This window comes from Hypanus sabinus, chromosome 8, assembly GCF_030144855.1.
Source record: "Hypanus sabinus isolate sHypSab1 chromosome 8, sHypSab1.hap1, whole genome shotgun sequence".
Classification (NCBI taxonomy): Eukaryota; Metazoa; Chordata; class Chondrichthyes; order Myliobatiformes; family Dasyatidae; genus Hypanus; species Hypanus sabinus.
In genome coordinates, this window is record NC_082713.1 from 163,311,260 (window position 1) to 163,337,074 (window position 25,815).

The following is a 25,815-nucleotide window of genomic DNA, read 5'->3' on the forward strand; positions in this document are numbered from 1 at the left end:
TATTAAATGGAATAATTGTGGGATAAGAATTTTTGACTGTAATGATTGGAACCATATAGGGAATATGGCAGCTAATTTGCCAAGAGCAAGGGCCCGTAAACACAATTAAGTAAGTAACCAGAACATTTGCTTAAAGTATTGAATTGAAACCCATAATTTTATGAACATAAGATAGGTTCTGAGTTTCTGAAACTGAAGAGAGCATGTTTTTAAGTAGGTACAAATAAGAACTTAATTTGAAATTTGTTTTTCCTTTTACTGGTTGTTTTATTTTTCTGTCTAATCTCTGCCAATTATCTGAGAAATGCAGAAGCAAGAGGAATTTTTCATAAATGTTTCCAGTTGCCATTTTACAATCTGATTTAAATTGATGTAATATACATATTAAATAATGACAATGACACTATTGCAGTATGTTAGTGAAAACAGTAGTCATTTTATTTATTTCAATGCTTAGGTTTGTTCAGCAGGTAACATAATTCCTCGAGAAAAAGATAAAAGAAAGCATAACAAGTAAATCACAAAAAGTAAGTGAAACAAAGCATAAAATAACAAAATACAAAAAAATCTTCCATTAACTTTTACACAAAGTTGTATTTAATCACAATTGAATTCTTTGGAGAAAACTGACATGTAAAAGTTGTCAAAGAAATACTTTTTAACAAGTCATGACCTTTCCATTTTATGGATCTATTAATGGCAGAGGGTTCAATGGCGGATACCTACTGTTCCCTGAACTAGGAAATTTATCTGGGGCATGTCATGGAGAAGTTTATTTGAAGTGGAAATTACCAAGGTCAAAGTTGTTGCATAAACTTTTGATCTTACTTTAAAGAATCACACTTAACTTCAAATTAGTAACCAATGGACATTTCAACTGGATGATGATTCAGTGAATATATTTTCATGACTCATTTCAGCTGCAGAATAAGTATTAGTTATAAGCGAGATCACAACTGAAGTTTGTCATCTTACCATAATTTGCTCTTTCTATTTTCAGTTAAAGAAATTAAACAGCAGTTCTCTGAAGGATATTGGTGAATCAATTAGGTTTCTGATAGTTCATAGTTTCATCATCTCCATTATTGATCATAGCTCTTTTCTCCAGATTTACTTTATTATTTGAATTCAAGTGTTCCAATTAGCATGGTAATTGCATGCCTCCAGTTCAAGAATTTGGTTACTTAATATCAGGCTACCATAATTACACAAAATAAGAAAATAATTTACATGTTCTCCATCTTTAAGAGAACAAAATGTATGGATTATCTATGATATTTTCTGCACCCTGAATTATTGTACTGAGGGTATCATTTCTGCCTTGCTGAATTTGCCAGATACTAGGAAGTAATGCAAATGGTAGGTATTGTTGTACAAAATGCACAAAATGCTGGAGGAGCTCAGTAGGTTAGGCAGCATCTACAGAGAGGAATAAAAAGCTGATGTTTCAGGATTAGGACCTTTATGATGAGTCCTGGTGAGGACTCAAGTTTATGATGAGTTCAGGTCTTGACCTGAACCATCGGCTCTTTATTCCTCTCTGTTGATGCCCACTGACCAGCTGTGTTCCTCCAGCATTTTGTGTATGTTACTCTGGATTTCCAACATCTTCACAAACTCATGTAATTTGTGTAATTTGCTTCAGTGTTCAAAGTGGCTGACATTTGAGACATATTGGCCTGTAGCATTAGCAGATACATAAGGGATGAGCTTAAGAGATGATACTTAAGGGATGAGCTCTACTGCCTCTGCAATTGTACAGAATATTCACACTCTAAATAGGATTCACATTTTTCCTGGCTAAAATTGAACTGATTACAGGGCTACCCAAAAGCTGTTGAGAAAAATGTCATCTGGTCGCTGACTGAAAAGGATCTCATTTTGTCTCATTCCTAGCGTAATCGGTGCAGCTTTGACAATGCAAAGTGACCTTAGTGCAGTAATTCCCCATGGACAAGCGTGTGTTTTAAAACCAACAAATTTCAAAATCAGTGTGGCCGACGCATAACAAACGACACAGTGCTAGATTGAACTGAACTGAATATGTTTGGACTCTTTTGAGGACTTGATGAGCTGGTGTTTTATATTTTGTATTTATCACTCTTTTTTGCCATTTGCACTATTTGCTTTTTTGTGTGGAGGGGTGATGCTTTTCTTTGGATGGGTTACATGATTTTCTTTGTTTCGTGGCTGTCTGTGGGAAAACAAACCTAGGGCTGTATACTGCATATATTCCTAGAAAATAAATGTACTTTAAATTTTTGAAATCTAAGTAAAGACTAAGCCTCAGTGTGCTGTGCTACCAATACTGACGGAGTAATATGACATGATTAATTCACACTGTAATTCACATTAAAACCTTAGATTCCAAGAGGAAGGATATGAAAAAAGTTGTACTCTCTTGCTGATTTCAAATATTATCCACTGCCTAATCCTGTGCAAGATTCAATATCAAACTTGCATATCAACAGAGAAATATAACACACCCTGGTTTCATTAATCCATTGGTCTTTCATACAAATTCATCCATTTCAGAAGGCTGTGTGCCTCTGCATATCCGGAAGTGATACAATAGCTTGGTTAAAGTTAATCCAAATGCTTACTTAATAAATAATAGCTACTCATGATAAATTGATGAGTTAGTCACAATTAGATCGAGCGTTCCCACAACTCCATCCAGGTCTGAAATAGAGGGGAATTCCCAGTCAGGACTCAAGGTAACCTTGCTGAGTAAACAATGGGTAGGTTGTTGGGTTCAGTGATTCCTTGGCCCAGAGCAACTATCTGCCGCCTTTGAGATTTCATCATTATCATCATTACGTGCCATGTTGTACAACGTGGATAATCATGGTCTTCCATTTGTCTTTGGTCTATGCCTGTGTGGAAGACCTCCTTCATGCTGTTGTTCTTATTCTTTTCTCTATCCATGACCATGATTGTTCTTGGCAAGTTTTCTGCAGAAGTACTTTGTTATTGCCTTCTTCTGGGCAGTTGAGATTTAAGGTCTGTAATATGACCATGGCCACTCAGAATGCAATGATGAAGTTCAAAAAGTGTGGCTGCTTCAACATATTACAAAACAGGAGTCTCGCTGTTTACAGCACTAATAGTAAAAATTACTTTACGGACTGAAACCCTGCGATAAAGGTAACATGTCCACCTTGTACATGGCTGAACAACTTCAGGTATTTTACATCATATAGGATCCTACTGAGATACAGCAGACAGACTCACAATTAGAATGTTTTAATTTGTTTTAGAATTCTACTAAATTTTAAATAATAATCTTCACACTCGGAAGCATGTATTTTCCCTAATCTCTGATGTGCACATAATGGTTATAGATCTCTCAAGACGTGCATCTGTCCCAGGTGTCCTTAACATGACCTGGGAAGAACTCGTGGGAAAATCTGGCAGAAAGAATTTTATGTCTGTTACAGAACAGCTGGACTTTTTTTTTCTTAATTCATATATATGAAAGTAATATTAGGCAGGTTCTATTCATGACACAAAAATCTAAACTATTTCCATTCTGTTCCAATGAAGTTTAATACACAGAATGGAAAGACAAACTTTTCTCTGCTATATCAATACTGCAAATTGGAAAACTAGCAATTTTTAAATCAATATTTGTATTGCTGCTTTATAAATAGTTATATGGTGTCACTTTTGTATATAAATATAACTTTAAAATGAATTTTCAGCATTATTACTAATTTACATCGATACTTTTTACTCTAAGAAATCATATATGACATGTAGGCTATATATACACTGCAAGAAAATCACCCAGTCTTCAAAATAAATGTTTGTTTTCACTAACTATTCATTAAAAGTCTTGATAACTTGCTATTCACTGTTAGCACCTGCCAACAATATGTCTGAATAGTGTAACTATAAAACTTACTACAATTCACTTCGGTTGATTGCATAACAATCTAAAGTATATAGAGTGGATTCCGGTTAACTGGGCCATCAATTTATCAAGTCAGACTTTATTTGAGACAACACTTAAAGAACAAAAACTAAACTGAGAAAATCGCCGGGATTACCTTTGATTAGTTGGGACACAATGCTGCTTAACTGGAACAGTTTCCAACTAGCTCAGTTGAATGCACTTGTATGGTCGTCAGACACAACATATGCTTACAACTATCAGTTTTCAAATAGTACCAGTTACATGTGTTTGTGTTCAAACAGCAGTGATTGTGTCACTGGTAATTAATAAGGAATAAGCAGTAAGACAGCTCAGAACTGTTTTGCTCACTGTGGTTTCAAGCATTCGGGCTTGGGGATACTAGAAAGAGCCAGAGTGAAAATGAACGTATTTCACTACTTCAACAAGTTAGGAATTGCTAAAGTATGGGCAATCGTCTCGAATGTTACAATGAAAATGAAGACTTGGAGAATGTAATGATCTAAAAGCATTTTATGAAGGGGGTCCATTATCTGCAGTAGGTATCCGTGCTGATTTTATTCACTTAGTCAATCAAAAGAATAGCGCAATTGAATTCCTCTATCGATAACCATTAGGAACTAATGCACTGTTCTACAGTACCGTAGATGTTCTGTACTTCGTTTAAATACTTACAGTATTACTAAGTTAAATGGTAGTTAGTTTTATACCTTTCTACTATTTAAATAAAGTTTCCTCTAGTTGGGGTTAATTGGGTCAAAATGTACTGATCCCGATGTGTGCCAATTAACAGGAATCCACTGCATTTCCATCCGTGTGTACCCATTAGTTTCTCTTGATGCCCATACATACGCAGGGCACAAGCACACAAACAGAAACGGTACAGATAGGTGGGCTGCACTGATGCAGGTTTTGCAGTGCATCCCCGGAAAATCGCACGAACTACTCGCTCGGGACTTTACGCATTACTTTTAAGGTGCTATCTTTGCGCAGTAGCATGTGCGGAGTCCAAGTGCTTTCACATTTTAAATCGGTTTATAAAGTTTCCCGATAAGTTGTCACCTTTACGACTTTCGCAACTTAAATCTGAATTTATTTTTCTAAAGCATTCTCTGTTTGTGCACCACTGGGTCCCAGTAATCGTTCGTCTAATCTTTCATGTTCACACCCAAGGCATGTATGCGAATGAGTGCGTTTGTATGCATCAGAGTCATCTTAGTTCCCCTAGTGATTGTATTGAAGTCTTATAAACGGTTACGCCATGGCGCCTGGTCTTAAAAGAGAATAAGAGTGCACGGGCAATTTCCACCACACTCTCCGAAGTTCCGGACCTGGAATGTTGGAACGCACACAGTCAATGACAGTCGCGATTGATATCTTATCTTAAAGATTTGTAAGCGTTCAGGCTTCTTGCAGTTAAAAAAAAAAGTAACAGGTAACAACTATTTGACACAGTAAGATGACGTTACATTTTCTCGGTTACCATTCAAACCGAATGTCGGACATGTTTTTAGACATCGTATCCTCACACAGACACAGACACACACACACACACACACACACACACACTCAATAAAAAGATCATTTCGTTAACAAGCGGCGAGGATCACTAAAAGCAACTTGTGGAAGTGGGCACAACCTCGACACAGGACGGTTCAGAGTCCTGGCTATGCGTAGAACTGATGCCGGTGTCTGAGTCTGTGTCGTTCATGTCGGAAGGTGAGGGAGGCTCCGAGCTGCCCTTGAGTCGGGCACTGGCACTCTTTCGGGGCGAAACGCACTTACTGGCAGGCTTGTACGGTCCGGACTCCGGAGCATCACCCTCCCCGCCCTCCGCCAGGTGCAAAGACTGCAACTGTTCGGCCAGTTGGTCGCACTCGGCCGCCTTCTGTGTCAGCACCTGCTCCTCCTGTTTCACTTTCTCCTGCACCTCTGTCAGGTTTTGCTGGAGCTGCAGCGCGACGCCCATGGCGGCTTCCAACTCGCTCTCCACTCTCTTGATCTCGGCCGCTCGCCCCGGCTGACCGATGCTCGGGGAGCCGGGGACACCCTGCGCCTTCCCCAGATCGCCCCCGCACAGCCTGGTCAGCTCCAGTTGGATCTCCACTGACAGTTTCTCGATGGCTTCTCCGTGCTGCTCAAGTTGCTCTTGCAACTTGAAGGTGGCATCCCTCTTGCTGAGGTACTCCTGAAGCGATGCCCTCTCACCTACCTGTCCGTCCCCCTCTCTGCTCTCCAGTAGGTAAGTCTCCTGGACGTAGTTCTCGCCCTCCTTCTGTATCCGCTCCAAATGCGTCCACGATTCATACCCGTCAATTTCGGCGTCAAGTTCCCTCATCCTCTGTAACTGTTGACGAATGGTGTGGTCCTGAGATATGATCAGATGCACCAAAGTCTCAATCCCTTCTCGGCCCTGCTTTAGCTTTTTCATCTTGGCCAGTTTCCTGAAAGCTTTGCGCACCATTCTCCTCTGCTTTTCGGCCGGCAGGCTGTTGATGTACTGGGCGGCACTCAATTCCCCTTGCCCTCCCTTGTTCTGGATCACCTTGGCTTCTGCGCTCCTCAGCCCCGGCACGGCCAGGGAAGCCCCAACCTTGACCAGGACGAAATGCACGTTGGGCTGCTCCTCTCCCCAGGACGCCCAGAGCCTCAGCAGCTTGGTGGCGGGGGGCAAGAGCCTTTCGAAGCCTCTCCACTTCTCCACGATGCAGTAGTCTTTGGCAGGTGCGTGGAGCAGCCTGGTGGCGCCAGCGTTGGCGAGATGGTCCTCCAGTAAGGCCCTCACCACCTGGGCACAGCTGGTGCGCTTAGTCAAACCGCACACCAGCTTCTCTTCCTGACACACCCATACCGCGATCTCGGCGCCGTCCAGCGATGCCATGGTCGCACTCCGAGCCTAATGTGGAAAGAGCAAGAGAGACGAGCTGTCAGAACGACGCGATGCCTTAAAACACAGACGAGCATACCAAAGTTTGGCTGAGTTAAGTTGCATTGGTCACGTGACTGTGGCTCCAAGCTGCCTAGTTTCCCGCAGGCAAACTCTCCTCTTGTGTCAGATCTGTACATTGAAAATACTGCTTCTAAATGCTTCTTAATTGACGAGACAAACTAACAAATGGGTATCATCCCATCCATAATTAAAGAATATGACAGCTTCAACTGTCTCCGCGCCTTCTCAGCCTGTTCGACCTGTACAACCTTTGGAGCAGCAAATTGGGTAATGAAAGTGTCATCTGTATTCAGAGTGTTTCCCTTCCTTTTAGCACCCATTTGAGTGTTGACCAAGAGCATGTCCCCCTACCAAAACCACTGTCTATTTTGGCTGCCAGCTGCAAATAGATTATTCCCTTTGCCCATCTTTTCATGCTTTGAACCCAGTTTACTAGTAGCAAGCTGGGCCCCACACTACTGGCACTAACAAGAAAGTCCCGCATAATAAAAACAAAAGAATAAAAATATATTGTTATCTTCTGGACGTGGATTCACAAAAGTGAGATTAAAAGTTGATAACACCTCACTACCAACTGTTTAACTGCTTGTTCATAAAGCACTTTAGATGAAGTGGAATTTATATTTGAAAACATCTTAAAGGTGCTGACAGTAATGTATTAATGTATCAAAGTTTTTCTGCTCAAACACATTTTACATGATCACATTATTAAGTTACCTGTTTTCATCAGAAAACACTTACTTGATATGTTCAAACTTATATGAGAGCTGATAATTTGCAATAGTGTAGATATGTACTTGATTTGCATCGGCAATGGGCCAAAGGTTCTGTTTCTATGCTGTACTCTTCTATGACTATGACATAATCCTTGGTACAGCATATACATTTAAAACATACAGGTGTTAACATTTTTCTCCTATATGCAACAAAATATATGGCTCACACACACACATATACATATATGTACAGTATATGAAATTAATTCTTGTTTTGTGCTTCAGTTTCTAATTTTCTCCCTGTTGAAACACCTAAGAGTTGTGGGAATGCAGTTCCACAACTTTGGCAAGAGCATTCATATTTAGCTTTGACAAGCAACTTCATTTTGACAGATGTGTGAAACCTGAATGGCATCTGAGATTTTACATATCGAGACTCTTTTTAAAAAAAATTATGTAGCTAACTTACTATGCCAAGTTCTTGGCATGTATGAAAAACCCCTTGATTATAACTAATTGAACTTTAGAATCTATGTATCCATTATTGCTTGTTCTCATCCTCTCCAAAAGTTAAACATGAACAGAATTGTGTGAATAATATTCAATTAACATTAAGTTAAAGTCCATTAATTATTGATTAATTATTAATTTCAAAATACTTACTCCAAATGCAACCAAGAATGCCGGTAACACTTGTCAGAATATGAGGCAATAACATGACGTACTACCAGATTATTAGCTTGTGATAGTGGACCTTCCAGAATATCAGGTCATTTTGAGTTAGCTAATCAGCAAGTAATGCACGATACTTTTGCTACGCCAGACCATAAGACATGGGAGCAGAATTAGTTCAGTCCACTGAGTTCTCCGTTATTATCACGGCTGAAAACATTTAAAAGTGATGGACATGCTCAAAATACACCCTCCTTACTTATGATTAAAACTTTGATTTGTTGTGATGAAGGTAATTCTTTAAACAAAACACAATGTTGAAAATTCTAGCACAATTATGCTTTAATTTGGCATTTCACTTTGCATGTCAGAATGTTCAAGAAACGAGATGACAGTTTAGGCATTTAAAGACATTGATTGTTGATGAATAAAATAAAGTAACTTTTATGGTCAAAGTACATATATATCACCATAAATAAACATGAGATTAGTTTTCTTTTGGGCATACTCAGCAAATCTATAGAATAATAATTATAACAGGATCAATGAAAGATCTACCAGAAGACAGTAAATGCAAATATAAATAAATAGCATCAATTAACAAGAACTTGAAGTAATGAGATAAAGTGTTCTTAAAGTCAGATCATTGGTTCCGGGGACATCAATGATGAGACGAGTGTAATTATCTCCATTATTTCAAGAGCCTGATGTTTGAGTGGTGGTAACTGTTTTGAACCTGGTGGTGCAAGTCCTGAAGCTCTTGTACCTTCTACCTGATGGTAGCAGTAAGAAAAGAGCATGACCTGGGCAATGGGGATCTCAGATGATGGTTGCTGCTTTTCTACGACAGCTTTTCAGGTAGATGTGCTCAGTGGCTAGGACGGTGTTACCTGCGATGTACTGGGCCAAATCCATTAACTTCTGTAGGATTTTCCATTTAAAAGCATTGGTGATCATATAGAAACATACAAAATTTTGAAAGGGATAGATAAGATACAAGTAGGAAAGTTGTTTCCATTGGTAGGTGAGACTAGAACTAGGGGACTTCGCCTCAAGTTTCAGGGAAGAAGATTTAGGACAGAAATGAGGAGAAACTGTTTTTCCCAGAGAGTGGTGAATCTGTGGAATTCTCTGCCCACGGAAGCAGTTGAGGGCTTCTTCACTAAATGTATTAAAGATACAGTTAGATAGGTTTTTACATAGTAGGGGAATTAAGGGTTATGGTGAAAAGGCAGGTAGATAGAGCTGAGTTTATAGACAGATCAGCCATGATCTTATTGAAAGGCGGGGCAGGCTCGATGGGCTGGACGGCCTACTCCTGCTCCAATTTCTTATGTTCCTATGTGTTTCCATACCAGGCCATGAGGCAGCCAGTTAATATACTCTCTACTACATATCTGAAGAAGTTTGTTGAAGTTTTAGATGTCATGTCAAATCTGAAGACTTCTAAGGAAAGATACATACCAAGTATTTTCAAACACTCACTGCTTCTAGATTGGGTCATAAATGCAAGTCTTATTTTGGTACACTGCGAACCATCAAAATAACCTCCAAGCAAATTAGACTGGAACAATTGGTTTTCAGAAATTTGAAGGTGCCAATTTATTATTTGAATAGACCTATAAATAAAAATGACATTTTGAAATGTGCTGTTGTGATTAGCCTTAGTTTCTGAAAAGGATTGACAATGCTAGGGCACGCTAAAGGAAATGAGATGTAGATTTTGAAATCTATTCATTTAGATCAAGTTCACAGTGCCACAAGGGATTGGATTTAAAGAACTTCTTTTGCTTCTGGGTTTCAGAGGCTTGTTCTCTAAGAAGGTATGGGAAGATTCTAGAGGTAATATTTAGTTAGTTGTGCTGGGATAAGAAGTAAGAAACCATGTTAAAGTGTTACTAGGAGTGCTTGCACTTGGAATTTTATAGTGACTTTTCGGTCCTACGTCAGAAATTAACCAAGCCCAAAACAGGCAAGACAATTATTATGACATCCTATTTTAAGACTCTTGGCTACAGGAAAGGACCTTACACAAGAAAGAGGAGAAGCTAATCCTTTGAAAAGTGCTCTACCATTCATTATGATCATAGCTGACGTTTTACATAAACTCCAAATGGTCGACTTGATATAGAAGATGTCGTACAGAAGATGTTTGAAACTTCTGGAATTAGATCGCTAAGCGTTCTTAAACAGTTAGCTAGGCAACTTGAGGTGCTCAGCAAAACGAGAACTGAGAAGCACAAGCATGAAATATACAGTATACCAGCAGAATTCAGTTTAACGTTAGAAATATACTTTCACAGGGAGCTTTTGTCTTTGGAGCAGCTTACCAATGTGTGCAGGAAGTGTGGATTTCCTATAAACTCTCAAAAGGAGTCCATGGGAAGAGTACATATAATGCTGTAAAAATAAAATGTGGAATTGTTGTAAACAGATTAGAAGGCCCTGGAACATTTTGGGTACTTCATGGCATCAGAGGGAAGAGTACTTAAGAGTTTTTAAGAGTACTTCATAAGTTGAGCAGAAGTTCTTTCTCTCATTTTTGTCTCTCCAGGGGAATCCCAAGGCTTGGGTGGGAGAGAAATTGTAAGATCCTGTTCATAGTTGTACTGTTTGCATTCTCGCCATTTTTATACATTTGTATCTTCATATGTGTCCTTCAGGGACATATTCTAACTATTTTCTGACTTCACCCACAATTTCTTCGCGATTTGAGTAGAAATTTTAGCAATTTCTGCAACTCCAGCCTTAGGTCAGAAGCATATCAATTTTCAAAAGTAACATTTATCTCTTCTGAAACTATTATTGTAATCCAAAGGTGGCCTATACTGCAATTCAAAAGTTGAAAGATATAGAATTAAAGTGTATTAAAGCACATGAAATTATTGACCTTCCTACTCTAGAATTTGGGGAGACTCTGTTCCTGGCTGGAATGAAGAGTAAAAAGAGAAAGTGATCTAAATTATTAGACTCTGCAGCTAAATGAATCTTTAGCTTCCAATCTTCCCTCTGTTTTCCTTCAAGCACCTGCACAATTTGTTTGAGAGGCATACTGCAGAGAAACAGGGTCAACAAACAACATGCTGAAGGAAATCAATGGATCCAGTAGCTTCTGTGGGAGGAAAGAAGTTGTCGACATTTCTGGTCCTGATGCCTGACTTTTCCCTCCCACAGATGCTCTTCGGCCCATTGAATTCTTCTAGCAGATTGCTTGTTGCTGCAGTCTCTTGTGTTTCCATGGAAATAGGCCCTTTGGCCAACAGAGACGACAGGCTGGCCATTAACCACCTCCTACACTTGTCTTAGATTGACCCTTTTTAAAATTCTCCACAGGATCTACCGCTCAGGGTAACTTACAGTGACTAATTAACCCACCGACTGCATGCCTTTGGGATGTGGGAGGAAGTCAGAAACCCACAGGGTCATAGGGAGAACAAACAAATTCCACACAGAAAGCACCTGGAGGTCAAAACTGAGCCTTGCTCACTGCTGCTGTGGGGATGCTGTGCCACCCACTCTTTCTTTCCCATTGTGTCTTCGGTCATTTCAAACCCTGTTATTGTTCCATCCTACTTTACTTATCTATTATGCCCACACTGTGTCCACATTAGGAACAATCATGTCCACATTAGGATCAATCATGCCCACATTAGGAATAAGCAAAAACGCAGTAGTAAAATGTGGAAGGTGGGGGGAGGGGGGGATCATAGGTTCTTTCTTCACTTTCCAATTAGACTTATTTGTGGGTACCAATTTGAAGTAATTTTGCAAAGATGGTAAGGCCAGCTGAGGTGCCTGATGTTAATGGCCAGCATTGACTTCCTACTTCCATTCTCCTCAAAATACCAAGCTGAAGGGAATTATTTGGCTGATGTAAACAACCAGTAACCAAAAGCCTATGTGAAGTACAAATGACTTTGAGGAGGAAGCTGAGGGGAAACATCGTCTCCCATTTGTTTCTGCATGTGGCAATCCGACCGAAACCTGAATGTTTTGAATAGAATGCTGCTTGTTTAATCCAACTAGAAATCCAGAAAATTTTCAAGCTCTGAGTTTGAAACTGACTGTAGTGAACAGGGACTTTAAATTTAATTAGTTAATTCAGAAATTAAATGTAGATTGAAAAAATAGTATCCGTAATATAGATAATTAAAGTATGAGCTGATATTATATCTCATGTAATGCCCTTCAAGGTTGCCAGTTTAAATTAGGAATGAGGAGCACTATCATAGAAACATAGAAAACCTACAGCACAATACAGGCCCTTCGGCCCACAAAGCTGTGCTGAACATGTCCTTACCTTCGAGCTACCTAGGCTTACACATAGCCTTCTATTTTTCTAAGCTCCATGTACCTATTCAGGAGTCTCTTAAATGACCCTATTGTTTCCACCTCCACCACCAACAGGCCATTCCATGCACTCACCACTTTCTGTGTAAAAATCTTACCCCTGACATTTTCTCTGTACCTTCTTCCAAGCACCTTAAAAATATGCCCTCTTGTATTAGCCATTTCGCTCCTGGAAAAAAAGCCTCTGATTATCCACATGATCAGTGCCTCTCATTATCTTGTATACCCCTATCAGGTCACCTCTCATCCTCTGTCGCTCCAAGGAGAAAAGGCCGAGTTCACTCAACCTATTCTCATACGGCATGCTCCCCAATCCAGGCAACATCCTTGTAAATCTCCTCTGCACCCTTTCTATGGTTTCCACATCCTTCCTGTGGTGAGGTGACCAGAACTGAGCACAGTACTCCAAGTGGGGTCTGACCAGGGTTCTAGATAGCTACAACATTACTTCTCAGCTCAAACTCAATCCCACAGTTGATGAAGGAAGGCCAATGCATAGTATGCCTTCTTAACCACAGAGTCAACTTGTGTAGCAGCTTTGAGTGTCCTATGGACTCAGACCCCAAGATCCCTCTGATCCTCCACACTGCCAAGGGTCTTGCCAGTAATACTATATTCTGCCATCATATTTGACCAACGAAAATGAACCACCTCACACTTATCTGAGTTGAACTCTGTCTGTCACTTTTCAGCCCAGTTTTGCATTCTATCACTGTCCCGCTGTAACCTCTGACAGCCCTCCACACTATCCACAACACCCCCAACTTTATGTCATCAGCAGATTTACTGACCCATCCCTCCACTTCCTCATCCAGGTCATTTATAAAAATCACGAAGAGTAGGGGTCCCAGAACAGATCCCTGAGGCACACCACTGGTCACCGACCTCCATGCAGAATATGACCCGTCTACAACCACTCTTTGCCTTCTGTGGGCAAACCAGTTCTGGATCATCTTTCAACAGTGATAAATCTATGGATTTCTTCATCCCAGAGAACTATGTGGGCAGATTTGCTGAATATATTTTCCACCGAGACTGGGTGGGATTACAACCGGAGATCATGGATTAAGGGTGAAAGGTGAAAAGTTCAAGGGAAACATGAAGGGAAACTTCTTCACTCAGAGGGTGGTGAGAGAATCAGAATCAGGTTTATTATCACTGCCTTGAGTTGTGAAATTTGTGAACTTAGTAGCAGCATTACAATGCAATACAGTGTGGAACAAGCTGCCAGCAGGAAGTGGTGGGTGAGGGTTTGATTTCAACATTTAAGAGGAACTTGGATAGGTACTGTGAGATTCAAGTACATTTATTATCAAAGGATGTATAAATTATACAACCTTGAGGTTTATTTGCTCACACGTAGCCATAAAGCAAGAAACCCACAAGAACCCAACTTAAAGGAAAAAGGAATAAAATTGAAAATAAGCAGGATGCGCAAAAGAAAGAAAAAACACACAATCCATGCAAACAGCTGAAGCGAACTCCAGCACTGTGAACCAATAATAAACCCTCAGATCCAACCCTGGAGCAACCCAGAGTAGGCCCAAAGCCTCACTTATTAGTTCATCATATCAGTGAGTAGAGGCTCTACAGCCGGGGCAGTCTCAGCACCATGGAGATGACCATTGTGGAGAACGAGTAAAATTGGCTCTTGTACTGACCGACACCCTGTTTTTCCAGTCTATCTGAGCTGGCATTTATATTGACCCATCGACAACACAGTGAAAGGCACCAGTGTGCTAGAGAGAAGAGTAAACATCAAAAAGAGTGAGCAATATCAGCTCTCGTGTCCGACCTGGGACGGTGTTTAGATTGTCTAAACAGCACATTGTACCTCGCACTAGGACTCAGGCACTGCTGCTGCAAAAGGCTACGGGTCTAGTCCACGCCGCCCAGCGACTCACTCCGGGCCCAGATTTTGTCACCCAGCCCGAAGCTGCTATCAAACTCTTCATTTCAAATCAGCTCAGTGCCCAGAGCAATCCAACCTTGCTCCTGGACCAGTTGTACGGGCATCAGAACTCCAGTTGCATCGATTCATCCTCTAAACTTGTCTCGCCACGGCACACCCCTTCACTGTTTGTGGTGATAATTTAACACAATTTACCTCCAAACAAGTATTTTTAGTGATGTTTTTAGTCAGATTTCTTAGCTTTTTTGACTACCAGGGAACTGTTGCACATGTTTGGTACACGCTTACACATCTTAACCTGTACTTGATTGGAAGTTGTCTGGAAGTTCATGTTCTGGATTAGATAGATGGGACTAGGCAAATTAATAACTTGGCATGGACTAGATGAGCCAAAGGGCATATTTCTGTGCAGTAGTGTTCTATGAGTCTATGAGCTGGAGATGAAAGTCTCTCAGAAGGTGGTGGAAGCAGAGTATCTGAATAATGTTGGAAACAGATAAAAATAGAATCTTAATAATGAATAGAGTAAGATTACCAGGGCTAAGCAGAACTATGGGATTGAGGTGACAATCAAATCTCATTTGACAATGGAGCAGGCTTGAGGGTCTGAGAGAAGTGACCTGCTCCTGCGCCTCAGGTTCGGGATTGGGCGAAATTGGAACAGAACCAAAGCACGAGGGCTAGAATGAAGAGAAATTCTGTGAATTAGCTTGACTGTGGTAAATTGCCAGAAGTTTTCAATGTTCACCTTAAACAGCAAAAAAATTGACCGAGCAGATCAGTTTTGAATGGTCAGTTGGTCAAGCATGCTGGAAGGTGAGAAAACAATGAATTCATGGTCACAGAATCTCTTGATATAAACTGTTGTATGGTTGGCTTTGTAAATGTCAGGATCTTGAAAGCTGGAAGCAAAACATTTCGTCAATATTTGTCCTTGATTGTTTGTCAAAGTGTGCTAGATGTTCTCACCCCCAGCCTCATGGAGATCAAGGCCTCCGAAGTGCAAACATAACGCAGGCTGTTCAGGACCTGCTCACTGTTCATTGAGTCTCCTCTACCATTCCTCTGTGGCTCATTTATTTTCCCTCCCAACCCTATTCTTCTACCTTCTCCTTGCAACCTTTGACACTCCTACTAATCAAGAACATATCAAACTCCACTTTAAATATACCCAATGACTTGGCCTCCACAATCATCATTACAAGATTCACTATCCTCTAGCTAAAGAAGTTCAAAGTAAATTTTTACTATCAGAGTACATATATGTCATCATATACAACCCTGAGATTCATTTTCTTGTGGGCATACTCAATAAATCTATAGAATAAAACCGTAACAGAATCAATGAAAGACCACACAATTTGGGTGTTCAACTGGAGTGCAGAAGGCAAAAAACTGCAAACGCTAAAGAAAGAAATATTAATAATAAATTATCATGCTGCCACTTTATGTGCAATTCCCAATGTCAATTGATTTTATTGAATCTGTTTTCACCAAGTATAGGAGCAATGAATTCCAAATCATGATATCTCTGCATTAAAGAAACACTCCTCTCTTCCCTTTGAAGTTTGCACGAGCAATGTCTCCATTCCTGATTCCAATTAGCATCAGAATCTTATACTTGTCAATTCATTTTGTGCTGAGCTGATAAAACTTATTAAAAATCTCTGGCATTGAATGTAAACTTGTACCCCCAAAAAACCTGTGTTAATAAGATCAAATGCATGGTCCAAAGATTGACATGGGAGAAGTGGGCTTGAATTTGTGAGACATTTGACACCAATATTGGGAAAGGGGGGAGCTGTTGCAATGGGACACGGTCCACTTGAACTTTGCTGCGGCCAGGGTCCTGGTTAATTGCATAACAAAAGCTTTAAGCTAAATATTAGAGGGTTGGGTTCAACAGTTTGGAAAATTATGGGTGCAGTAAAGGGGAAGGAGAGTGTAGGAGAGGGCACTGAAATCTCCAGAATAAAGAACAACACAAAAAGTTTACAAAGTGAAAAGAATTTAACTTCAAGCAACATGGAGACAAAATTAGAAAGGGTGGTGAATACAGGACAAAAGGAGTTAAATTTTGAATGCACACGGTATACAAAATAAGGTAGATGATCACGTAGCACAGTTAGAAATCTGCAAGTATGACATTGTGGGCATCACAGAGTCAAGGCTGAATAAAGATCTAAGCTGAGTGTTTAACATCTGTGGAATCTAATGCTAGAGGCAACTGTGGAGGCCAAGGAATTGGGTATATATGAAAGCAGAAGCAGATATGCTCTGCAGTAAGGGCGTCAAAGGTTATGGGAAGAAGGCAGGAGAGTGAAAATAAATCAGCCGTTTTTGAATGGTAGAACAGACTCTATGGGCCGAATGGACCAATTCTACTTCTATGTCTTAGAGTCTTAAAAACTTTCTGGTCTGTCTTTAACTGTTTTTCTATCAACATGCCCCATTTCTGTTTGACTAGTTTTGCTGCTGTTTTCATCTCTGTCCTCCATTCTAAAACGTCACCTCTCAGGTTATTGTTCCTCCCTCTCATAAATCATGCTTGAAACATTTTTGTTGCTCTCCTGTAGCCAGGAGTGCAGATTGAGCTGTTGGTGAAAAGTGAAACATTACAGCTGCTGATAAGAAAACGAAAAGTGGGAAAAGGCTTTCAGGAAGTTATTCTGTGGGGACTGGGGATTTGGAGTGAAGAAGCAGGATGGAAATTAATTAGGTGGGGTCAGAGCAGTGCTGGGTGGGTTAGAATTGACGAGAAGTGACAACGTCAGAATGAATAGGATGCAGTGTACCGCAGCAGCAACCAAATCGGCTGGGAATGCCTGCTGGACGGAGAAAGCCAAGAATGCAGGAAAGCCTAGTAATCATGGTGGGTGGATCAAAAAATGTAGAAAGGACTTGCTATGATTTATGTGAGCTGCAGTCACTTGGGAAGAACAAAAGTAGTTACAAAAAAATAAAACAAGCCCAACAACTGGAGACCCAGCCCAAAAAAAAAGAATCTGCGTTGCTGGGAAATATTTTTCAAGGCTGACAATTCTGTATGCATAACTCCCTTGTCTGTAACTGAACCTGTTTGCTACTTTTAGAATTTCATCAAAGGTTTGCTTATTTACATCTATTTTTCAAGATTCAAAGTACATTTCAAATCAAAGTATGTATACAGAATACAAATCTGAGACTCGTCATTTAATAGTAAAATGACAAAATATGAAATGCAGTTACCAGAAGAGAAATTAAACTATTTACAGTTTGTATTCATGATATGATGTGTCAGAATGTTTTATGACCAAACTTCATGCCCAAGAAGTGCTCCACTTTCCTGGTAGCTCTGGGCAAAAGATTAACAGGGCACATGGATTTCTGATTATTTATTTCAATTAGCACTACAGCTTCCACTTTAACGGCATTTTAATTAAATTGAGGTCAGTGGCACAGCAACTAGCTAGTCCTAATGAATGGCCTCGGCCTGAAACAATGACTGCTTACTCTTTTCCCTAGTTGCTTCCTGGCCGCCTAATTTCCTCCAGCATTTTGTGTATGGTGATGTGTGTGTGAAAGTTAATTGATGTGAAGTGATTACCTTGCAACCTCTCCACAGGTGCTGCCTGTCCTGCCAAGTATTTCTATATTTTCTGTCCAACACCCACGTTATTTAGTTTAGAGAAAATACACATATTCAAACTGCACTGCAGCACTGAAACCATGCAAAAATTTGCTCACACAGGTGAATTCGTGTTGCCACTTCTTTAGTGTTTCAGGTAGGTGTTTACAACAACACTATAAGCCTGTATGGGAAAATATTTATTTATTGAGATACAGTGTGGAGTAGGCCCATCTGGCCCTTTGAGCTGCACCACCCAGCAATTCACCAATTTAATCCTAGCCTAATCGTAGGAGAATTTACAATGACCAATTAGCTGACCAACCGGTATGTCTTTGGACTGTGGGAGGAAAACTGGATCACCTGGAGGAAATGGCACACGGTCACATCGATATTTTACAAACTGCTTAGAGATAATAGTGGGAATTGAACCCTGCTTGTTGTTTATTGAATTCTACTGTGGCCATGGTCTTTTCTACTCACCCCTAGTCTTCCATTCACTGACTTACAAGCCACTGATTGGAAGGAAGGTAGATTATTATTATTATTGCTTCCTGTGAATGTATGATCAGCAAGGTCAGCCATCTGGCCTACTTGGATCATTTTCCAGTTACCTACCCCTAAAATAGAAGATAGAAGAGTACAGCACAGGATCGTGCCATTGAGCTCACAATATTGTGCTGAACCAGCTAAAACGTAAATCAAAAACACCCAAACAGTGATCACTTCTACCTACACCATGTCCATATCCTCCATCTTCCTTACATCCATGTGCCTATCCACACGACTCTTAAAAGACTCCAAAGCATTTGTGTCTACCACCATACCAGGCAGCATATTACACTCTCTGAGTAAAAAACTTACCCCTGACATCCCCCTTGAACCTACCCCCTCCCACTTTCAGTGCAAGCCCTCTGGTATTAAACATTTCAACCCAGGGAAACAGATACGTTCTGTCCACTGTATTTATGCCTCCCATAATCTTCCAAACCTCTATCACATCTCCCCTCAGCTTCCGGCACTCGGGAGAAAACAACCCAAGTTTATCCAGCCTCTTGTGATACCACGCGCCCTCTAAACCAGGCAACCTAGTAAACCTCTTCTGCCCCTTCTCCAAAGCCTCTACATCCTTCCAATAGTGAGGTAACCAGAACTGCATGCAATACTTCACCTGTGGCCTAACCAGAGCATTATAAATCTGCAATGTAATCTCTATTAGGTCAAAGTAGATGGGCTGGTTTGACACATTCAGGGTTGGAGCATGTGTTTTGCAAACTGACATTAGTTCCAATGAATAAATCAAGGATTTTACTCACATTTAACCCAGTCAAATTTTATTAACATGACTTTAAAAAACCCTTAAAATGTAATTTCGTGTTGGTAAGGCCAAATATGGATAAGATCTGAAGATTCTAGTGATCTGCTCACTGGAATTCAGAAAAATGGAGGTGGGGGGGGGGTAATGTGCCATTGAAACTTGTCGAAAGACTCAGTAGAGTAGATTTGGAGAGGAAGTTTCCTATGGTGGGAGAGTCTAAGACCAGAGGACACAGCCTCAGAACAGAGGATGACTATTTAGAGTGGAGATGAGGAGGAATTTCTTTATCCAGAGAGTGGCAAATCTGTGGAATTCATTGCCACAGACAGTTGTGAAGGGCAAGTCATTACATATATATATTTAAGGCAGAGGTTGATAGATTCTTGATTTGTCAGGACATGAAGTCATATGGGGAGAAAGCAGAGGCTGGGACTGAGAGGGAAACTAGATCAGCCATGAAGAAATGGTGGAGCAGACTCGATGGGACAAATGGCCTCATTCTGCTCCTATATATATTATGATCTTTATGGTCTAACGCTGTTAGCTGACAAATATAACCTTAGAGCATATATCTGGATGCTGCTTCATTGTTAAAATAGTCCAGATAAAGAGGCATAGTAGAATTTTGGAATTGTTTTGTTGAAAGGTTATCCAGTATGGATGGTGTCTGATTAAAGAATGCTGTTTTGCAGGTGTGGATATCAGAGGACTATAGGAACAAGCTTTTGGTAAAATGGAAAGTGAAGAATTTCCCTAGTCCCTTGTGCCAACACAGATAGGCTCATACATTTCATCATTGCAAAATTCTACATTGCATCATTCCACAGTCATGCACAGAGGCTCCTGGGTGTTAACATCTCTGAGTATCTAACCTGGACCCAGTAGTATATTGATGCAGCTACAAAGAAGGCAAGACTGCGATTATATTTGATGATGAGTTTGAAGAGATTTGGTATGTCACCAAAACACTCACAAGTTTCTAAAAATGTACCATGGAGATCATTCAAACTGGCTGCATCACCCTCTGGTGTGGGTGGGGTGCAGCTACAGGATCAAAATAAGCTGCAGGGAGTTGTAAACTTAGTCAGCTCCATCATGGGCACGAGGCTCTATAGTATCTATGACATCTTCAAGGACTAATGCCTCAAAAAGGTGGTGTCCATCATTAAGGATCCCCATCACCTAGCTATGCTTTGTTCTCATTGCTACCATCAGGAAGGAGGTACAGGAGCCTGAAGGCACAAATCAATGATTCAGGAACAGCTTCTTCCCCTCTGCCATCAGATTTCTGGATGGATATTAAACTCACGAACACTACTTCACTAATTTTTATTTCCATTTTTGTATTACTTATTTAACTATTATACATATTACTATAATTCAGGCTTTTCATTACGTATTGCATTGTACTGCTGCTGCAAAGACAACAAATATGCTGCTGATATTAAATCTGATTCTGGTGACACAACACTGCAACAATTGAAAATGAATACCTTCCAATTGATAAAAGAGTTATACATTTCATAGTCCTCTGTACCAGAAAGCAAGTCCCTCTAGACTTGCCATTTCACAGATTTCTGCTGCTCAAGCCAGTCACCTTTGTAAATAACTGCATTCTTCAAAGTCAATTCTGACAGCCCAGGCTTATTAATTACTTCTAAGGACGACGTTGTCACCAATCGTTTAGCTTTTAATTTGGGCGCCTGACAATAATATTGGAGGTGCTTTATTAGTCATAAACTATTATTTGCTTTATCAGAGTATGTTTTTTTAAAGGGCAATTAAATCATGTGGTTTTCTGGTATTTACCTTTATCTCAATGGCACTCCTCAACCAAAAGTGTTCAATGTGTTCCTGCAGGAAGATAAGGCAACATATCCAAGGAACTCTGGATGCTTATGAAAGGGTTGCGCATGGAAGGCATGAAAATTCATAACAGGAGAGTAGCAGATGCTGGAAACCTGAAACAAAAACAGAAAGTGTAGCTGTTAATGAGAAGGTCAGGCAGTATCTGTGGAAAGAGATAAAGAGCTAATATTTCAGTCACTGACACCTTGATCAGACAACAATTAAACACTGTCCTGTTTACGAGGACCTAAGTCAATGATCAGATCCAGTCATATGAAAATTCAGCACAAAACAGGCCTTTCGGCCCACCTAGTCCACGCTGAACCATTTCAACTGCCTATTCCTATCGACCATAGCCCTCCATACTCCTATCATCCACGTACACATCCAACCTTCCCTTAAATGTTGAAATCAAGCTTGCATGCACCATTTGCATCCGTAGCTCATTCCACACTCTCATGACTCTCTGAAAGTCTCCCTTAAACTTTTCACCTTTTACCCTTAACCCCTAACCTCTAATTGTAATCCCAGCCAACCTCAGTAGAAAAAAGCCTCCTTGCACTTACCCTATCCAGAGCCCTTATAATTTTGTATGCTTCTATCAAATCTCAGATATTTAATGGTTACAAGAAACTTAAAAGTCGTCTACTGCAGTCTGTCTTTTCATCTTCATGCTCATCCTGAAAGTAAAAGAAAAATTGGAAGGGAACTTCTTATTTTTGTCACATTTTCTAAAGCATTGAAAGAGGCCAGTTGGCTGACTGAATCAATGTTAGTTCTCAGCCCATTAGTCCCATGTCTCCACATATTTCCCAATAACCTATTCTCTCACATACAGGCCCGACAACCAACCCCCTCCCCTCTGAATCCCTTTCCTCCCACCTACACGAGAGATGATGTACAATAATTAATTAACCTTTCAACCAGCTGCTCTTTGGGAAGTGGGTAGCAACTGCGGCACATGGGAGAAAGTCACACATTCATAATCAAAATGCACAATCTCCACATCTGAGGCTGGAATAGGACTCCTGTTGCTGGAGCCGACCAGCAGCAGCACTAAGGGTTTTGCCACTAGGTTGCTCTCTGTACCACTGCAGGCCTTCATGGTCAAGGTGACATCAACAAAGCAACTTGGCCATCCATTCAAATACTGAATACATAACTAATTAGAATCAGAATCAGAATCAGGTTTAATATCACCAGCATATCCTGTGAAATTTGTAGTATTTGTGGCAGCAGTACAAAGCAATACATAATAAAAGAAAAAAAAACTGAATTACAATATTTTATATATATATATAGACACACACACACACACACACACACACACACACACACACACACACACACACACACACACACACACACACACACTCATATGCATGAAATAGTTAGATAATTTAGTGCAAAGTAGTATTCATGGGTTCAATGTCCATTTAGAAATCAGAATACAGCGGGGAAGAAGCTGTTCCTGAATCACCGAATGTGTGCCTTCAGGCTTCTGTATCTCCTTCCTGCTGGTAGCAGTGAGAACAAGGCATAACCTGTGTGATGGGGGTCCTTAATGATGAATAGCATCTTTTTGAGGCATCGCTCCTTGAAGACGTCCTGGGTGCAATGGAAGTTAGTGCCCGTGATGAAGCTGGCTGAGCTTACAATTCTCTGCAGCTTATTTTGATCCTGTGCAGAAGCCCCCCTCCCCATACCGGACAGTGATGCAGCCAGTTAAAATGTTCTCCATAGTACAGCTGTAGAAATTTGTGAGTTTCTTTGGTGACATATGACATCTCAATCTCTGAATGAAATAAAGCCACTGCTGTGCCTTCTTTGTTACTGCATCGATAATTTGGGTGCAGGTTAGATCCTCGGAGATTTTGACACCCAAGAATTTGAAATTACTCACTCTCTTCACTTCTAATCCCTCTGGGAGTTCTGGTGTGTGTTCACTCATCTTACCCTTTCTTAAGTCCACAATCAGTGCTTTGGTCTTACTAACGTTAAGTGCAAGGTTGTTGCTGAGTCAACCAGCTGGTATAACTAATCCATTGCAAATAAACTATCTAAATCCAATAACACCAAATTCTATTGTTCAGTATGGCATATTGACACTTCAAATTAATTGCAGATTTTGATATTTAGATAACTAAAGAGCAAATATCATTCCCTACACAAATAATGGTCTCAATTCCGTGAAACTACAATTTGAGCAATTGATTTTCTTTCTCTCATCTAGCAGCTAAGTCCCATAGTGCCACACATCCAGTAAAGAACTACACATGGGCCACAATTAGGAAAGTAACCTCCAAATTGAATTCCACAGCAGCCTGTTAAGGCTTATACTGATAGTCTCACCATCTTAAAGTGACAGAACGTTAAATATAGTGCTCTGAATAAAATATTTCAGCCTGCTTGAAAAGGTGATCAAATGTTGATGTAAGAGTCATAGAAACAGAACAGAGGTTAACAGATTCTTGATTGGTCAGAGCGTGAAGCGATACAGGGAGAAGGCTTGAGATTGGGGTTGAGAGGGAAAGTGGATCAGCCATGATGAAATAGATGATGGGATGGATGACCTAATTCTGCTCCGAAATCTTATGATCTTATTCACTTTCACTGTGACTTCAGGTGAGGCTGAGGGACTGTGCAGTAGCACAGCTAATAGAGGGGTCTGGTCTGTATGGACTTTGTATGTTGTCTTTGTGTCTGCATAAGTTTCCTTCAAGAGATCCAGTTTCCTTCAACATCTCAAAGGTCTGCAGTTAAGCACAATAAGACCATAATAAGATATAGAAGCAGAATTAGGCCATTTCATCATGGTTGATCTGTTTTTTTCTCTCAGCCCCAACTTCCTGCCTTCTCTCTGTATCCCTTCATGTCCCGACCAACCAAGAATCTATCAACCTTTGCCTTAAATATCCATAAAGACTTGGCATCCACAGCTTCCTGTGGCAAAATATTCCACAGATTCACCACTCTGTGGCTAAAGAGATTCATTCTCATCACCTTTCGGAAAGGACGCCGCTCTATTCTGAATCTGAGTCCTCTAGTCTTTGACTTCCCCATCATAGGAAACATTCACTCCATCAAGGCCTTTCATCATTCAATAGGTTTCGATGAGGTCATTCTTCTGAATTCCAGTGAATACAGGCCCAGAGCCATCAAACGCTATGACAAGCCATTCAAATCTGGAAACATTTTCCTGAACCTCCTTTGAACCCTATCCACTTTCAACACATCTTTTCTAAGATAAGGGGCCCAAATCTGCTCATAATTCTCCAAGTGAGGCCTCACTAGTGCTTTATAAAGTCTCTGTATTACAACTTTGCTTTTTTTGTGGTCCTCGTGAAATGAATGCTATCATTGCATTTGAATTCCTCACCACTGACTCAACCTGCAAGTTAACCTTTAGGGGATCTTGCACAAGGACTCCCAAGTCCCTTTGCGCCTCAGTTTTTCGTACTTTGTCTCCATTTAGAAATGAGTCAACCCTTTCATTTATTTCACCAAAGTGCATGACCATACTCTTCTGGACACTGTATTCTATCAGCCATTTCTTTGCCCATTCTCTTAATCTGTCTAAATCCTTTTGTAGCCTCTCTACATCCCCAAAGCTACCTGCCCATTCAACTGGCTTTGTATCATCTGCAAACTTTGCAACAAAGTCATCAATTCCATCATCCAAATCATTGACATATAACGTAAAAAGAATCTGTCCCTACCCAGACTCCTAAGGAACACCACTAGTCAAAGACACCAACCAATTGGCATCTCTATAGGTTATATCTAAGATGTAGGTGAATGATGGAATTTTTGGGACATTGATGTAAGAGTCGTGCGAATAAAATGGAATTAAATGGAATTAAAATTGCACATAGACCTAGTAGGCCAAACAGCTGATTTCTGTGCAATGGTTCTATGATCTTATTAAACATCTGGGCCAGCATTTTTGCCTACCCCATAATCTTGGGCTGTACTCCAAGGTTCCTGGTAGAGCAGTGCGGGCATGATGCGAGCCCTTAGGGATGTAGTGTAGAGGGTCTGCTGACTGTTCACAACCTATCCTGCCCTTGGCGTTATACGGTTGCAAAGAAAAAAGCCATCAAGACCATCACATGGGCTGCTGAGCGAGTCTTTAGAGGGCTGCTGGGACACAAGCCAGAGCCTGATCAGACTTAGCTGGGTCAGCTGAGCAGGAGGGCCTGATGTGGAAAGACCCAAAACACCCAATGACCCCAGGTCACATCGCCAATGATATTTCCTAGGATGCATCTCAGCATAATGTGCTATGATCTGTCAGTATCCCACCACTTGCTCTTATTATTGTTTTAGCTTTCCCTCACTTGCTTTATATTCCGTTCAGGCAGGCTCCAGCCTGATGGCATGAACATCAATTTCCCCAACTTCCAGTAATTAAACCCCTTTTCTTCACCACTCCCCATTCTTTATTCCCTCTCTCATTTCTCTTCTTACCTACCCATCACCTCCCCTGGTGCTTCTCCCCTTTTCTTTCTTCCGTGGCCTTCCAT

The 25,815-nt window shown here is 40.6% G+C and overlaps 1 protein-coding gene across 27 annotated transcripts in view; it reads right to left on the reverse strand.

Moving 5' to 3' along the window:
• Positions 1 to 25,815, reverse strand: part of LOC132398672 (ras association domain-containing protein 9-like) — a 209,731-nt gene that overhangs the window by 180,511 nt on the left and 3,405 nt on the right. For 17 of the 27 annotated variants that reach the window (XR_009513749.1, XR_009513757.1, XR_009513754.1 and 14 more), the window contains exons 2-3: positions 21,856 to 21,969; positions 21,251 to 21,402 (exon numbers count right to left, since the gene is read on the reverse strand). The exons of 5 other annotated variants lie outside the window; for them this stretch is intronic. Coding sequence is in view for 4 of the 22 variants with exons in the window: in XM_059978423.1 (XP_059834406.1) it covers positions 5,526 to 6,812 (1,287 nt within the window). In the remaining 18 variants the exon portion in view is untranslated. Of the gene's footprint in view, positions 1 to 412; positions 6,813 to 10,584; positions 10,655 to 21,250; positions 21,403 to 21,855; positions 21,970 to 25,815 lie in introns of those variants that run through there. 5 more of the 27 variants (XM_059978425.1, XM_059978426.1, XM_059978424.1 and 2 more) reach the window with 4 other exon arrangements.